Source organism: Cannabis sativa, chromosome 4, assembly GCF_029168945.1.
Source record: "Cannabis sativa cultivar Pink pepper isolate KNU-18-1 chromosome 4, ASM2916894v1, whole genome shotgun sequence".
Classification (NCBI taxonomy): Eukaryota; Viridiplantae; Streptophyta; class Magnoliopsida; order Rosales; family Cannabaceae; genus Cannabis; species Cannabis sativa.
The window spans coordinates 45,825,564-45,842,970 of record NC_083604.1 but is presented as its reverse complement, the minus strand read 5'-3'; the positions used below and the strand labels follow the sequence as shown (position 1 = coordinate 45,842,970).

At 35.7% G+C, this 17,407-nt stretch overlaps 1 protein-coding gene across 1 annotated transcript; it reads left to right on the top strand.

Annotated features, from left to right (window-relative positions):
- Positions 1-1,701: 1,701 nt before the first annotated feature.
- LOC115714109 (protein root UVB sensitive 1, chloroplastic) lies at positions 1,702-7,751 on the top strand. Its single transcript, XM_030642653.2, has 7 exons — positions 1,702-2,550; positions 2,637-2,912; positions 3,371-3,427; positions 3,600-3,798; positions 4,155-4,270; positions 6,146-6,322; positions 6,869-7,751. Exons 1-7 carry the CDS (start codon positions 1,804-1,806, stop codon positions 7,148-7,150), a joined length of 1,854 nt encoding a protein of 617 aa, XP_030498513.1. The 5' UTR covers positions 1,702-1,803; the 3' UTR covers positions 7,151-7,751.
- The last annotated feature ends 9,656 nt before the right edge of the window (positions 7,752-17,407 follow it).

Genomic DNA, 17,407 nt, shown 5'->3' with positions numbered 1-17,407 from the left:
CTTCCTGTTAAGCTTTGCAAGGGAATTGAGACTGCGATGGCCAGATTCTGGTGGGGTTCTAATGTAGAGTCTAGGAAAATTCATTGGAAATCCTGGAAAGCCCTTTGTAAATCAAAATTCTGTGGAGATTTGGGTTTTCGCTCTCTTGTTCATTTTAACCAGGCTATGTTAGCTAAACAAGCTTGGCGCATTCTGGACAATCCTAACTCTCTTCTTAGTAGGACTCTTAAAGCTCGTTATTTTCCCAATTCCTCTATCCTTGCTGCTGCCCCTGGTCATAACCCTTCCTTCACTTGGAGAAGTATTTTATGGGGTCGGGACTTGTTGGCTTCTGGACTCATCTGGAAAATTGGGAATGGGAATGATATTCATACCTTATCTGACCATTGGCTTCCTAATCATAAATATAAATTCTTCTCTAATTCTACTCATCCTCCTTCTCAGTTTCTATCCTATTTTATATCTGACTCAGGGACTTGGGATATTAATAGGTTGAGCGCTTATTTTGATAATTCTATTATTAATGACATTCTTGAAGTGCCTGTTGCAGGGTGTTTTGGTAGGGACTCTCTGATTTGGGAGAAAACTGGTTCAGGTGTTTTTTCCTGTTAAATCTGCCTATCATCTGGCTTCCTCCTCCTTGGACCTCCCTTCTTCTTCCTCTTTCTCTTCTTCTAAAAAGTTTTGGTCTCGTGTGTGGTCTCCTACTATTCCTCCCAAGGTCAAACTGTTTATCTGGAGAATGATATCCAATGTTTTACCTGTTGCAACTTCTCTTTTTTCTCGAAAAGTTCTTGATTCTCCTCTTTGTCCTATATGTAAACTAGCCCCTGAGAGTGTTAAACATGCTATGCTAGACTGCTCCAGATCCAGAAAGGCATGGAGATCTTCCAGGTTTGTTTCTTATTATGATATTAATAAACATATGGATCTAAATGACTTTTTTATGGGTTTGGTTATTGATCAAGATAAAGATTCTCTTGGTATTCTGTATTGTTTTCTGTGGGCGCTTTGGAATCAAAGAAATAATGTCTTACATAAGCAATTTTCTATTCCGCCTAAAGATATTTTTGATTGGAGTCTTGCATATTTTTTCCAGCATTTAGATGCGCAGTCAAAACAGGTGCCAAGACCAGGTTCAGATTGTAACTCAGCCCCTGCAGGGATTCAACCATCTTGTTCCAATGGTTTTAAACTCTTCACAGATGCAGCCACGGATCCTCATAGAAAAAGACATAGTATTGGTGTGGTTCTTTTGGATGGTTGTAACAGAGTAAAAGCAGGTTTTTCTATCCCTTTTTCTGGTCTTGTTCCTCCTGCTGTTGCTGAAGCCAAAGCCGTTCATCATGCTATCCAATGGGCCCAATTGCTTCGATTTCCTGTGGATGTCTTGATGACAGATTGTAAATCTATAGTTGATAAACTTAATACTTGTAACTGGAATAATAGTGTATTTGATGATGTAATTTGTAGCATTAAGAACTTGTTATCGTTCAGTCCAGACCTAACCATCTCACATGTTGGTAGGGATTTTAATCTTTTAGCTCATAGGATAGCTAGGATGGGTCTTGGATTAGATAATGAGTTGATTTGGAATGGTCCTCTACCTTCCTTTTAGGTGTGTTGTAACACATGTTTCTTTCAAAAAAAAAAAAAAAAATCTCTAAAAAAACAGATTTTTAAAAGCTGTCCTACAGTCTCACGTGATTGGCACGTTCGATAGGACAACTCGAGTTTCTTCGGAGCAAAGCTGAATACTAATGTACGGAGCCATATAGGAAGTGAAAAAGGTGAGGTTAAGAAATGGGGTGCGCTTGCAGGCCCCTTACATTGAATTTCCCATGCCCAAGCCCCGTCTCATCGCCGCCGCTGCCGGCGAGTGTAAAGTCGTCTCAAGCGTCGTCATGTTCCGCCATGGCTTTTCAAGGTCGTAGACTTCATTTAAAGCGTTTAACATCTTCACCGATTCGAGTAGTCAGAGGGAACCATAATAGATGGCGCTCTCTATCTCTTCCTCTCATTAATGTAGAGATTGAATGTGGCGGTGGTGATGGGGGTGGGGGTGGAGGTGGAAGAAATGGAAACAATGACAACAGTGGTGGCGGAGGTTGGCACGACGAGGAGGGTAGTGGCTCTTCTGGGCCTAATCACAATCACCGCCATTACCTCTTTTTCTCTATCTTCTTATGCTCGGCAGCGTGCTCCTTCTGTCATTTTGGGTTGGCTTCGGCGCTGGCAAGAACTACCACGGCTCGTTCTTCGGACTCAGAATCTGGGTTAGTCTGGGAAGTGAAGGGGGGCAAGTGGACTATGCTTGTTCCCAATGTTTATGAGGATTGTTTCGTTTTAGACTCGGGACTTGGTTCATCTTCTTCATTGCTGTCTTCTTTCTCGGTTGCCCGCTTGTGGAATCAGTGCAGAGAGATCGTTATGCGTTTGATGCTCCCAGAAGGTTTTCCTGAAAGCGTGAGTAGTGATTATTTAGACTATTCACTCTGGAGAGGAGTACAAGGCATCGCTAGCCAAATCAGTGGTGTACTTGCCACTCAGGTAATCGAAAAGCTGCGTTCTTTATGCACAATTTTTGAGCTTTTTCTCTTATTGGTTTGTTTATGCTTTGTTATATATTAATATAGGCTTTGCTTTATGCTGTTGGATTGGGTAAAGGAGCTATTCCTACTGCTGCGGCGATCAATTGGGTGCTTAAGGATGGAATTGGGTATCTCAGCAAGATCATGCTATCAAAATATGGACGGCATTTTGATGTGAATCCAAAAGGGTGGAGATTGTTTGCAGATTTTATGGAAAATGCTGCCTTTGGATTGGAGATGTTCACTCCTGCATTTCCTCATCTTTTTGTTGCAATTGGGGCTGCTGCTGGGGCAGGGCGCTCGGCTGCTGCATTGATTCAAGTAGGTTTGCAAACTCTTCACTTGTTTTAGTATATGGTATTTTATCTTCTAGATTTCTAGCTAAATAGTACAAGTGCAGACAAAAGACCAAGAAGAGTCAACTGCAGTATTTGTTATTTAGCCCAATCGATGGAGTTGCTCTTTATTGTAACTTTCATAAATTAGATACCCAATTCATGTTTTGAATGCTTCTTTAATCTGTCGAAGCTTTAGTAATGGAATAACTTTATTGTAAGTTTTTTTTTTCTTTCTTCCTTTTTTCACTTTTTAGAACTTTATATTCGAGTGAATATTTCTTAAAGTAGTGATCTTAATTAGTGCTACAATTTGTTATTTCCTGTAATGAAACCACTGTGCTGTCCTGCTATAAAAGAAGGTGTCTGTTTAGACATTGGACTTTTTTTAGTGCCCACTACAGTGTTGTATTGTTGTCTAAATTCTGAAGTTATTATTTGCAGGCTGCCACAAGGAGTTGCTTCTATGCTGGCTTTGCTGCTCAAAGGAACTTTGCAGAGGTTAAATGCAGTTTTTTTTGCTAATTAAAGCTTGGTTTCTAAGTGTGACTGATTTTACAAAGGGCGAAAATCCTTTTATGTCCATTTCTACGCAATTGTTACATTCTACAAGGTCATTTTTGACAAGTCATCATCTTGCTGATTAAGTATAGTTTATCTCTTCTTACTGTAGGTGATTGCAAAGGGTGAAGCCCAGGGAATGGTGAGCAAGTCCATTGGAATTGGGCTTGGTATAGGATTGGCTAACTGCGTAGGGTCCTCTACATCACTTTCCCTTGTTTCATTTTGTGTGGTGACGTTTGTCCACATGTACTGCAATCTGAAGTCATATCAATGCATTCAAATACGGACTTTAAATCCTTACCGTGCAAGTATTTTCCTCTCTTGTGTCTAACTAATTATTCCTACAAAATGTTTTTGGTTGTGTTGTGACGTTGTACACTCTGTCTATTATACGTTATTTGTACTATACTTAGTGTAATAATCTGGTTGTATTTACTAAGTGCACTATTTGAATCAATCTTTAGTAACCATAATGAATGTTGCAGATTTTTGAAGTTTGCACTGGATAATTATTCAAATGTTGCAGATTTAGTAAAATTGTGTTTCCATCATCATACCGATACCCACCTTTGTGGTTGTCTTTGATGTCTACATATTTTGTAGAGATATGATATTAAAATCTTGTGAGCGTTCTAGACTTATTTCATACTTGCTGCTGTAACAGGTTTAGTTTTCAGTGAATATCTCCTTAGTGGACAAGCTCCTCCACTCAAAGAAGTCAACGATGAGGAACCACTTTTCCCGGCTCTACCATTTCTAAATGTGAAACCTGCGAACAAGGTAAATTTCCATTCCTCTTTATAATTTTCTTTGTTTTGTCCTTTGGGGTGAGGAATGACTTTTAAATTTATGTCTTATGAACTCTAGCCTCTCATAGGTCAGTGATCGGGTGATGGGATTGACATGACTACTTTTTAACTTTAGATAATGTTGAATGGGTGATTTTTTTCAAGAAAATAAGTAATGACAGTAACTCAAGTAAATTGAACCATTCATGAATATTCCTTATTGAGTGCTTGGCATGAAATATCAAATGTAGAATCAAATTGAGTCTAGATTTTTTTTTCTCTAATTGTAATTTAAATTATGCTGTTAACCTCGAAAATTAGCACTGCTAACCCTTGGTATTAGTTGCCTCGTAACCCAAGGATTAATGAGGGCGCATTCGATTCACCTACTCACTCGATGTGCATTTCTCAAAGTCACCAACGATACTAGCAGGCCTTGGGATACATTCAAGAGGATCCCAGGCCAACCCCGTGAGTTGTGCTCGTGTGTGTGTCCGCGTGCATGTGTGCGAGTCGAGGGCTCGTATGTGAGCCATGCGTGTGTGTGTGTGTGCGTGTGTCTCTGTCCGTGTTCGTGTGTGTGTGCTGTTCGAGGGCTCACATGCGAGCCATGTGTTTGTGTGTGTGGGTGTGGGTCGAGGGCTCTCATGCAAGCCATGCGTAATGTGTGTGTGTGTTGTGTAACAAGTGTGCATGCGTGAGTTTGGGGGTCGCATGCCAGCTCATGCGGGGGGCTCGCATGCGAACTGTAGAGTGTGTGTGCCTGTGTGTTTCGTGGGTTGTGAGTGTAAGGTGAGATTTGAATGCACATTGACGAGAGTGTCGTTGGAGGAGGAATCCAAGGACAAGGCGTGCAAGGGAAAAGCGTACAACCACGTCTCCTGCAAGCTCTAAAAGCAAGGAGGTATGAGAAGTGGGGGTGGGGGTATTGCACCTGCAAGGTTTGAGGACCCAACCAAGGGTACGTTGCAGTCACAACTCTTGGAAGCTTTGAAAGCAAGGAGGTATGAGTAGTGGAGGCACTGCATTTGCAAGGTCTGAGGACCCGACCAAGGGTACGCTACAGTCATAACTTCTGCAACGTGGGACCACCTGACTAGACAAAGGTACAAGGCACAATACCACCTCCTGCACCTGTGGTTTGCAGCCAGAAAGTGACAGCTTGTCTATTTGGGACCACTATGTAACTCATGCTTTTAGAGCCTATAAATACCCCATTCTCAAATGTGAGAGGGGGTTGTAAATCCTATGGTGGAACTCATATATTGAATACAATAGAAAGAAATCTCTTACCCATAAAAACTTGTATTTCCTTTCATCTTCATTATCATCTTGTTTCTGAGTTTTACATAGATTTTCCGGCCACAAAGTTAGTTGACGAGTTCTTACCGTATATGCCACAACTATTCAAAAGATATTCAACTAGTGGTTGTTGATGATTGAAATTTAAATAGAGCTGCATGAGAATATAAATGAATTTATATGCATATACATAGCTTGTGAATATACACAAAAGTGGAAAGTTAAAAAAAGGGGTTGGTTGAATGTTGTAACATCATAGGCTAGTGCTGATTGTGAGGATAGGTGGTGTGATTGACAACGGTGTTTACGACTTTAGTATAATATTTATTGCTGAGGATATATTTTAGCTGGACAGATAGACAAAGACAATCATGTTATTAAACTCAGTGAGAAGCTAGTTTCTCCATTCGGCATTATCATTTGGAGATTGCATTGTGCGGTTTATGGAAAAGTGATTAGAATCATATTTCTCATGATAGAGCCTAAATTCATTTTTTGAATATTATATTTTTGCTTGTGATCACGTACTCTGATTGTATTTATATTGTTTGGATGCTGACTTTAGGAACCACCAACCATACTATCTTCTGAAGCGATGGTTGCAGCTGCTGAAATTGAGAATCGATTGCAGCTTGGATCTAAGCTCAGTGATGTTGTCAAAAACAAGGAGGATGCACTTGCACTGTTCAGTCTGTATGAAAATGAGGGTTACGTTTTAACAGAACACAATGGAAAATACTGTGTAAGTTTAAGTTTAAGAGGCCATTGAGTTTGTCCATTCACATACCAGGCATTTTACTTTACATCCTTATATTACAGTCAACACTAGACTTGATTTATGGACTTACCCAATAAATATGATTGAAAAATGAAAGTATTTCACAAGAAAATAATAAATATTTGGAAACCATCTAATTTCATATTAAATGTATGAGGGTTGTTTCTGCATGAAAAAGTTACAAATATATATATTTATATATATATATCACTTCTCCATGGTATATTTATACAAGGAGGAATACTGATCCACACAAATGGTTTCCTGATACTAGATATGTTTGATGAATTACTATGTGCTTCTTATTTTATTCATTCCTTTCTTAAAGAATAACACTTTTATATATGTATACTTTTTAGATGTTTTTAAAGTGCACATATAACTATTAATTGTAATAGGACAAAAGGTGGGTTCTCTTTTCCTTTATGCTAAGAGCCTAAAAGTGGAGACTGATGAATAATATCTTTTTCATCTCTTGCCAATTTGAACGGTTGGATTGGAATGAAACAGGTGGTGCTTAAAGAAAGCTGCTCCCAACATGACATGCTCAAGGCTTTGTTTCATGTCAATTATCTTTATTGGCTTGAAACGAATGCAGGGATCGAAGCAGGAAGTGCTTCTGTGGACTGCAAACCAGGAGGGAGGCTGCAAATGTCTCTAGAATATGTGGAAAGGGAGTTCAACCATGTTAAAAGCGATGGAGAATCAGTGGGCTGGGCCACAGATGGGCTGATAGCAAGGCCTTCACCCAATAGGATCCGTCCAGTTTATGTGGCATCTCCAAATTCCTAGCCGATAGTGATAGGAGCAAGGGGCAGTAGTTGATTCATGAAAAGGGAAGTATGAGAAAAAGAAATCAAAGTATTGGATTCTAACCCATTAAAACATTTTGCCAAGAAAAAATACTGTACAGGTTTTTGATCAAGTAAAGATGACCATACAAGTATGAGGCTACACTAACTGTAACTGTAAAACTCGAAATCCCTCCAACCTTCTATTTATTTTTTGAGTTATTGAATGGTATGAGCTAGAGGTAGAGGTAGGAAAAGCAGTAAGATTAGGAAGCAGAGGTGATCAAACATGCTGGGGGCATACACAACATACAAGATCAACTTGGATTGATTAGTTGGATGTGTATCTAGTCTAGAGTATAAGCTTAAAGAAATAACGATGCATATTTTTGTAGCTTCTTGTCAATGACTTGTTTTTGTTTTGTTACTGTAAGTGAAAAGGTTTATGATCACCAAATGTAAGAATACTATTATGGTTGTTGGTTGGAGTTCCTCTAAGGACCTATGAGGCTATGAGGATATTGATGTTCCTCAGATATTATGTGTAAGACAGAATTCCAATTTCAAATTTGGGCTGGTTAAGAGGTATATTTCTTGTACAATGGGTAAACTTTTTGAAACAAGCAATCCATTACGTGTTAAAATTTTGAATCTACATATATGATTCATATTTCATAACGACTCTTATTAGTTTCTTTACTTTATTCATTAAAATACGTCACTAAAATTATATTATTTCTATTTTACTTTAATTTTTTATATTATACTATACATCCGCTTCTTTAAACTAAAATTCTATTTTTTTTTTAAATTTCAATACATTTTATTCAAATAATATTAATATTTACTTATTTAAGTAAAATTAAAACTCTAAATAATTAATAAAATATCTTTAGAGTAATGAATAATATTCTATAAATATAGAACATGAATATTCAATTTTAAAGAAGTTTTAAAATAGAAGAGTTTAGAGCATATAATGTAGCGTGATTTTAATTTAATTCACTAAATATTTTAGAGATATTCTATTTTAAAACATTTGATATGAGTACTCTAAGAGGTTTAAAATTTTTATTAGGTAAAACGTAATAGGATAAAAATCATAGTAACAGAGAAGATAATACAATTGAAAAAGCTATCTCTCACGATGATTATAACTGTGAAACTTTTTAACATAAATCACAATTTGTCAGATGACACTAACAACTTTGAAAACTCATCTCCAATCCGACAAATTTAGTTACAAGGGCCTAAGTTAACTACTGATGCTAGTTATTTCTAGTCAGCTTTGTTCCTATTCAAAAAAAAAAAAAAAAAAAAAAAAAACTAACACAACATAATTTTTTTTTTGATGAATCAGAAAGTTGTATTGCTCCACAAACGATTTATACAATGTAATAGCACCTCAAGGAGGCCTAAAAAAACACTATACATTATTTGCTTAATAATTACAATTGATTAAACCACTCATTATCCACTTGAGTTATTCTTTTTGGAAAAACACATGATATTCTAGTTTTAATCATTGTCTTCAATATCTTCTCTATGGAGGTCGGGTCTGCCTTTGAGTTGTTCCATAATATTTCATTCTTGGCTTCCCAAATCAGGTACACCAAACCAACAGTAGCAGCTGAAAAAATATTCTTCTTGAATCGGGTTTTATTTGTTCTTTCAATCCATCTTAAGGTGCCTTGAAGACTAACTGTGTGTATATTCCAGTTCAGCCACACCTTTATCAATTGTAGGCACTGTTGAGAGAAGCTACATTCAAAAAAAAATAGAAGGGAAGTTGTTTCTTCATGAGAGTTACAAAGAAGACAACTTGGTTCATCTATCATTTTGAACTTGTATAATCTCTCCCTTATCTTAAGTCTGTTTAGTGTAGCAATCCATAACATAAAACTATGTTTAGGAATGTTCAATTTACACCAAGCAACTTTGCTCCAAAATACTTTTTTTTTTTAATTTTTCAGCAAGCATTTTATATCCAGCCGAGATAGTATACTGTTCATTTGTAAACTGATTTGAATTGCGTAATAGTTTGATCTTCTCTTTGCAATCAACAATCTTCTTGCAATACCAGCTGCCAAAAATTAGAGGTTGATATTCCCACCAGTCGGCATCTTTAATGTATACATGATGTATCCATTTGACCTATAGGTTGTCCTTTTTTGTTGCAAGAGACCACACATGTTTGAGAATAGCAGCCTTGTTCCATTGTGATATGTTTAAGAACCCTAAACCACCAACCTTCTTAGGTTGACATAGTTTCTCCCAAGCTACATTACCCAAGCCACTCATATTACTTTGTCCCTTCCATAAAAAAGTTCTACAAATGCTTTCATTCTGAACAATAATTTTCTTGGGAAGCACTAGCATTTGGCTTCAATAAGTATGGAACGTAAGCAACATTGAATTAATAAGTACAATTCTTCCTGCATATGAGATATTTCTAGTACTCCACATTTTAAATCTTGCTGTCATTTTTTCCACAAGCAAATTGCAGTTAGCCGTTGATATTCTTTTTGAGCATATTGGCATACCCAAATATCTGAATGGAGTATGTTGTCTACTGAGATCCGAGATGTCAAGAACTCTCTTTATTTCCGCTTCTTCCATTCCTGAGCATTACAAGTCTGATTTCTGCGTATTCGCCTTCAAACTAGATGAATTCAAAAAAAGTTTAGAACCTTGTAGCATTAAGTATATGCTCTTGAAATCACCTTTGCAGAATAATAGAACATCATATGCGAAACCTAGATGATTTAACTTCAAAGTACTACATCTATCATGGTAGTAGAAATCCTTTCTTTCCCCAATTTTCTCCATGATTCTACTTAAATATTCTATTCTAGTACAAAAAGCAATGGCGACATTGGATCTCCTTGATGGAGATCTCTTTTGGATTCAAAGAAACCCTGCATAGAGCCATTAATTAGGATTGAAAACTTTGGAGTAGTAACACAGTTCATTATGAGGGAGATGAACTTGTTTGGGAACTTGAAAGCCTGTAATAAATCTTCTAAAAAACCCCATTCCATAGTATCATAGGCCTTTTGTAGATCAAGTTTGATCATACAATTTGGTCTACTAATTTTTCTTCCATAGTGTCAAATCAAGTCTTGACATATCATAATGTTATGCACTATAAACCTGCCTTTGACAAAGCCACCTTGATTTGGAGCAATTAGATCCGGTAAAATAATTTTCAACCTGGAGCATATTAGCTTTGTTGGAATTTTATAAAGCACATTACTACAGGCAATAGGTCGAAAATCACTTACTGAGTTTGGACATTTCATTTTTGGAACAAGAGTAAACATTGTTGAGTTAATCTCCTTCAACAATTTTCCCATTGAAGAAACGAGTTAATAACTGCACATACATCAACTCCAATTAACTCCCAATTATCTTGGAAAAAATAGCTACCAAAGCCGTCTGGACTCGGGGCTTTTATTCCAAGTATTCTAAATACTGCATTTTTGATCTCCTCTTGTGAGAAATTGGCCATGAGCAATACAATGTGTTGATCAGTTACACAAGGTCCCTTGTAACACCCTAACTAGCATAGGCGTATTACGTGATTTTAAACATACTGTGCAGCTCGTTGCTAATCAACGAGGTTTATGGAAAAACGTGATTAATTAAAATTTTTGCTTTTTAATTAAACTTGTAAAATATTTATACAAAATACTCGGGATCCCCATTACAAAACCATTTACAAAAGTTTACTGTCTATATAAAATACTTATCGCCTAGCGACTAATTACAAAAATAGCCTCGCTGTCCCGATGATCGTACGCTCCAGGCCTAACCGCCCCGACATGTACAATCTTCATAGGCTCGTTCACGGTCCATCAGCCCTAGCCTTGCCTTTACCTACACATAAACATAGCACTGTGAGTCGACAGACTCAGTAAGAAAAGCATAATAATACTCATACATAAATCCCGATCATGATCAGACGCCCATACCCCTGACCATAACCCTAACTGCCGTGTCCAACACGGTACTGAGTTCTGAACGTTCATAGGGACGGTACTATTGACAAGTAACAGCCTAATCGGTCGAACCAGTCATACTCCGGCTGCTGGTCATACTCCAGCCTGTACCGACGTGTTACAGTATCAGCCTAATCGGTCGAACCGGTCATACTCCGGCTGCTGGTCATACTCCAGCCTGTACCGACGTGATACGTCATATAGTACGGAACCACCAACCTAAGTATCAGTCTAATCGGTCGAACCGGTCATACTCCGGCTGCTGGTCATACTCCGGTTGCTGGTCATACTCCAGCCTGTACCGACGTGATACAGTGTCAGTCTAATCGGTCGAACCGGTCATACTCCGGCTGCTGGTCATACTCCAGCCTGTACCGACGTGACACAGTTGGATGGTTCGAAGCCAACATACATATCTAATGTAATCTAACAGGCTTCCTACATGCACGCTAAACATGTAATCTACATATGCATACTGTTATACTAATCTTACCTGGATTCCGAATTCAGGTGTGCCGGTCAACCTGACTGGAACTATCTGCGCGGCGGATTACAGGCTCCTAAACTATAAAAATCACAACACTATAAGTGATACGCTAAATCACTTCCCGGGGACTTAAACTAGGAACTAAAAGTTTCCCTATCGATAAAAAGCATGGCAATACCCCAAAAAACATAAAAACGAGGAAATCTAGGGTTCCTGAAAATTCCCCAACCGGTAGACCGGTTCTGCAACCGGAATTCCGGTTCTGAGAATTCCTGAACCCTCATCCGGAATTCCGGTTGCACAACCGGAATTCCGGTTCCTCGCAGGAACTTTTCAAAAATTCACATCTCAATCAAATCCAACCCAAATCATACAAGACCTTCCAGACCTGTTCTATAGGACCCAAATAACATTTCTAAAGCAACAAAACCACCCAGAACTCACAGAATCAAAAATCACCATTGGAGGTTCAAGATTGAGTTCAAAAACTCAAAGCTTGACCAGACCTCCAAACAGCCACTAAATCAAGCATAACTAAACCTATTTCAACATAAATTAACACCAGAAAACACAACATAACAGTAGCAGCAACTACAGCAACGAAAATCAAAACTTTACTTTGAAAACCATAGCTTTTGAACAAAATTTCTCAAACTTGAATAAAGATAACTAGCATGCATTACTAACAGCTCAAATATCCTCAATTTAACATGCTTAAATCTCTGAAAATAACAACAACATACAGCAGCAGCAACATCCATTTATCATGCATGCAATACACCATTTTCACCAAAATTCAACAAACTTAAAGAAGAATTGCTTAGAAGCTAACCTAGCTTGAATTGAACACCAAAGAGGAATGAAATCACAAGGAAAAATCCCAAGTCCCTTGCTGCACCAAGAGGCCGAAAAGAGAGAGAGCTTTGAGAGAGAAAGAGTTTTTTCCAATTTTTTCTAACTTTGTAATTTTTTTGGTAAAATGAAATAAAAAGCTACTAAACACATAACAACTTCATTTCAGCCAATAATAACATAAATAAACATATATAACTCAATTACTAAGTCCACTAAAGGACAAAATATCATTGGGGCAAAAAGACCATTTTGCCCCTCCACACTAAAATAACATAAATAACACTAAAGGGGTTTTTTTGGGAAATTCTAAATTCCCGGCCATTCCCGACATTCCCAATGTCTAACAAACCGTCCCAAACTACTAACATACTAAGTTGTGATTTTACTGAGCCAAACACCGAGTTCCATGTTACCGGGCACCGAAAATGCAAAATTATGAAAACTACTAACTGACATAAAATGCATCTCAGAATTCAATAATAACAGTATAATAATTATTTAAATAACTATAAATAATTTCATAATTAAACGTGATTAGCTGCTAATTTCCAAATTAAACTAAGCGGTCTTTACAACTATTCCCCCCTTCAATGACATTGATCAAAATTGATTTTCTCTGCAACATCTGCGTTAATGCAGATTTTCGTTAACCAAATTTGAGCCTAACCGTGACAATCTCACACAGAAAAAATAAAAGCTATAAAATAAAAAGTATGAACATACAAGGGTTTTACGTGATTTTGCAGTTAAAATTCTGCATAATCCACGAGTCAATCTTATTCATATTTCTTATTGTTTTCTCAGGGCCTCTTTTGTATGAGTTTTTTCATCAATTTTTTGATATTGCTTGCCACTATTTATAATTACATAGTGGGCAGTAAATTACAAAGTTGACTGTAATCCGTTTACAACAATCATCCCCTAAAATCATGGGGTTTGATTACACATCACGTAGTGTAAATGCAGTTATGATTTGAAAATCATATAGCTGTGATTTTTCCACTTTTGTCGGGTCAAAATGATTGTATATTTATACACGTATTTAATTATTGTATCTGGGGATGCCTCGACAGAAGCTTGGTAGCAGTGATCATAATAGCGAGCTGGGGCCATTTTTCCTTCTGAGGTTGATGATGCTTGTCTTGTGATGATTGCAGTTCTTACATACAAAGAGTTCTTCGAGGCTCGTTTGAATGTTAGCTTCTGACTCGTCAAGATTGTAGGCCTCACTGAGAAGATATCTGAAGTTTTCAAGAAGCCTCCCGATAGCGAGATAGGCACCTTGCTTACTAGGTCTTGAGCCAACCCGACTGTTATACTTAGTTTGTACATTATACATCAAGGGCTTTCTCAGTTGACATGTGTCGCTTTCGTCTTCCTAGATGTAATATAATATCTAATATAATTTTTTTTTGAAAGAAAATATCTAATATAAATATATATTTTATCTAAAATAAAAATTATAAAAATAGGACACATAATATATTTTTGGAAAAATTCTATAATGTACCCTCTTAGAAAGAATATACCGATACATCTTTATCTGTTTTAGTATCTGGAATAATCTTTTAGTCAAATTTTTTCTCATGGTCATATAAATTATAGTTATTTAAGACATTCTCTAAAATTTTAAAAAATTTGGAAAAGTTTAATACGCCGAAAACTACATTCAAACAGTGTGTTGCACATTGTTTTCTATATTGTAAATTCTTCCAAATTTTTCAAAATTTTGTAGGATATCTTAAATAGCTATAACGTACATGAATATGAAAAAAAAAAAAAAAACTAAAAATTTCTTTTAAATGCTGAAACAAATAAAGGATCAATACATCCCAAGATGGTGCATTGTAGAATCACCTATATATTTTTTAATGCAAATATCAATCCACAGCAAAAAAAAAAAAAATACAAACTAGCCATTTCAAAAAAAAAAAAACTGCCAAAAAATATATCGACCGTATTTATTTGTTTTCTGCTGAATTATTTGAATCATAAAAATGGTGAACTCCAACCAAAATTCAAATTTCAAATCTTTGGTTTGTAATTTCCTTAAATGAACTGTAATTTTTTATTATTATTTTAACCTCATATTTAAAAGTTGAAAACAATTTTTTCTGACATTTGATCTTTTCATGCAGCATTAACTTGTTTCTGCTATTCAATAAGTTTGAATGGTAGAGAAACTGGGATAACATGCATTATTGTATGGTCCCTCTTCATTATTGATTTTTCAGTTCTTTAATGCAATATTATTATCATTTATTATTTATATTATAACTGTTTTTTTTGGACGTAATATTATAAATTTATAAATGTTTTAATGGTCTACGGTTTTAAATTTGAAACTAAATTAAATGCAATTTTTTGCTGCCAATGGCATATATAGAATCCTATGGTCCTGACTCCTGACCAGTTGATTCTATATTTATTTTGGTGTATTAATTGAAAAGAATAAGTATAGATTGGATTTTTTCTCCCGCATTTTAACTGCTGTAGAGTTTTTTGCTCGTCAACTTTTCTTTTGTTGTAAATTTTTTTTTTTTTGAGAATTATTGTGATCGTTTTAAAAAATCATTTAGTTATGAACCATAAGTTAGAAGTATAGTTGCTAAGAGTTAGTCTAACAACTTTAAGTTATCAGAACTTTAATTTATTGACATTAAATATACAAATATTATTTTGGGAAGCATATATGCTTAGGTGGAGTCACAATTTTTTTTTTTTTTTCTATAATGTGTCACTCTATTATTTTATATCAATAATTAAAATTACTTTTATATTATTTTTATTTCTTTTTTTTTTTAAAAAAAAATTTCATATTAGGAAAGTTACAAATATTCAATATTGTGGGCCCTTAAGTCTTATTTACTAAAAGATCTTCATATGAGGTGTAAATCAATTTTTATATTGATTGGTAATTAATAACAGGCACTAATCTCACAAAATGAACCGACACTACTATAAATTTAGGCTTTAGAGGCAGTTTATAAGGCCTTTCAGTATCGGTTTTGGTAAAATTCGTTACCGACGCTGATCCAAGTGACGTTGTAGGATCTAAAGTAACTGAAGCTGAATGGTGTTGGATTATGTTTTGCAAGGATCTAGATTTACTACCATGTATGTTGTTTAACATCCTAAATATGAATTTCTAAATAACTACATATAAAGTTTGAGAAACCTTACATTGGGTGCAACGGAATTAAAATGACTCCTTCTGCTCAGATCTCTAACCCTTGTATCCTGTCTGTAGCAGAGGATCACCAAGATCTGAGCCTGAATCTCCTTCTCTTGAATTTGGATTCTTCACAGCCTTACACACTATGATTGATTACCACTTGATGTGTGTGGGCAGTTACTCTATCACTATAGGGTTCGAAATTATGAAGAGAGGAAGAGAGAAGAAGGGTATGAATAGCATAAGGAAGAAGGCTCAAATTTTTGACTGAAGGCAAGTGTTTTCATCATCTTTCAATTTGAGGCCATCACTATCTATTTATAGGGAACTACCTAGGTTTAGGTTTGAATTATTTGGCATTAAAAAAAAAATAAATGGTAAAATAGAGCCATAGTGGCCGGCCATAGGATGTGGGCCCCCACTTTGTAATTTTACCATTTTTCCAACTATTTATCTTATTTTCTCAAAAATGCCATTTTTTCAAATTCAACCACCTAAATGCCAAAACTATTTATTTAATAATTAAAATTAATTATCAAATAAAATTGCCATTTAATATATTTATTAATTATACTTAATAAAGTCTCTTAATTAACAAATAAACCCTAGAATCTCTTTTCTTCACAATTAAGCCCTAACTTAGTGAAAATTCATAAACTAGACATAATCTAATTTTAGAATTATAATTGATTAATTAAAATTAATTAACTGAGTCTTACAAGCAGTATTGTCTCAACTAGTATGGGGACCATGGGCCTATACAATCGAGCTTCCAATAAGCAGATCTAGAATTTACCAAGTAAATTCCCTAACTTATTAATTCCTTATTGCATCCACCATAGAACTTGGAATTGCACTTTCAGTTATATAGAACGCTCTATATGTTCCACGATATAGATATGCTATAAAAATTTAACCATCGTTCTAATCCCAATAATCAAAGATCCTCTATAGATGATTTACACCGAATAGGGATAAATTTACCGTTTCACCCCTCAATGTATTTTATCCTTAAAACATTTAGCTTCCTATAAATGATATTTCAGTAAACTAATATAATCACTGAAATAAGAGCTCTTAAATTTATCTCTATTAAGCCAAGCTCGAAGGAAATCATCGTTTCACTTCTATGTCCAGATAGAAGCTATAGATTCCATATCTATGTTTAGCGTTCCCACTCAATTGCACTATCATGTTCCCAAAATGTACGTATCACCCAGACCAAAAGGTAGGCTTAACTAACAAATCAAAGAACACAAATAACACTCTTGAGATTGAACCTAAGCATGTCAGGATTAAGATCTTTTGATCTAAGATCAACCAGTGATATTGACTTAAAAAGATACAACGGTAAGATTATAATATCTTTACCAAGATCAATATCGGTCCCAGTCCAATGTATACTCCATACATATGAAACTAGCATACTTTGCCAATATTTTGGAAAGAACATAACACTTATCCAAGGTGTAAGTATACTTTATCTCTGATTATCACATCAGTGTAAATCCAGTGCACTGATGAGTCAAGGACATTATCTTTTTTTTTGATGAATCAGCAAGATTATCATTACTCCAAACATCCATTTACAATTTTATAGCATCTCAAGCAAGACCTGAAAATAATCTATACATCAACAAATATGCATATGTGTGTTTCTTTCTAACTTTTCAAACCATGACTTGCTTTTGGCACTAACTTTCTTAGGCCAAACACTTTTAATTCTATACAAGATGTCTA

What these genes read in the sequence shown, in the direction of transcription:
- LOC115714109 (XM_030642653.2), top strand. Translation starts at nt 1,804, where the DNA reads ATGGGGTGCGCTTGCAGGCCCCTTACATTGAATTTCCCATGCCCAAGC. An exon ending in CTCAAAGGAACTTTGCAGAG is followed by an intron (nt 3,428 to 3,599) that starts GTTAAATGCAGT and finishes TTCTTACTGTAG; the next exon opens with GTGATTGCAAAGGGTGAAGC. An exon ending in ATGTGAAACCTGCGAACAAG is followed by an intron (nt 4,271 to 6,145) that starts GTAAATTTCCAT and finishes TGCTGACTTTAG; the next exon opens with GAACCACCAACCATACTATC.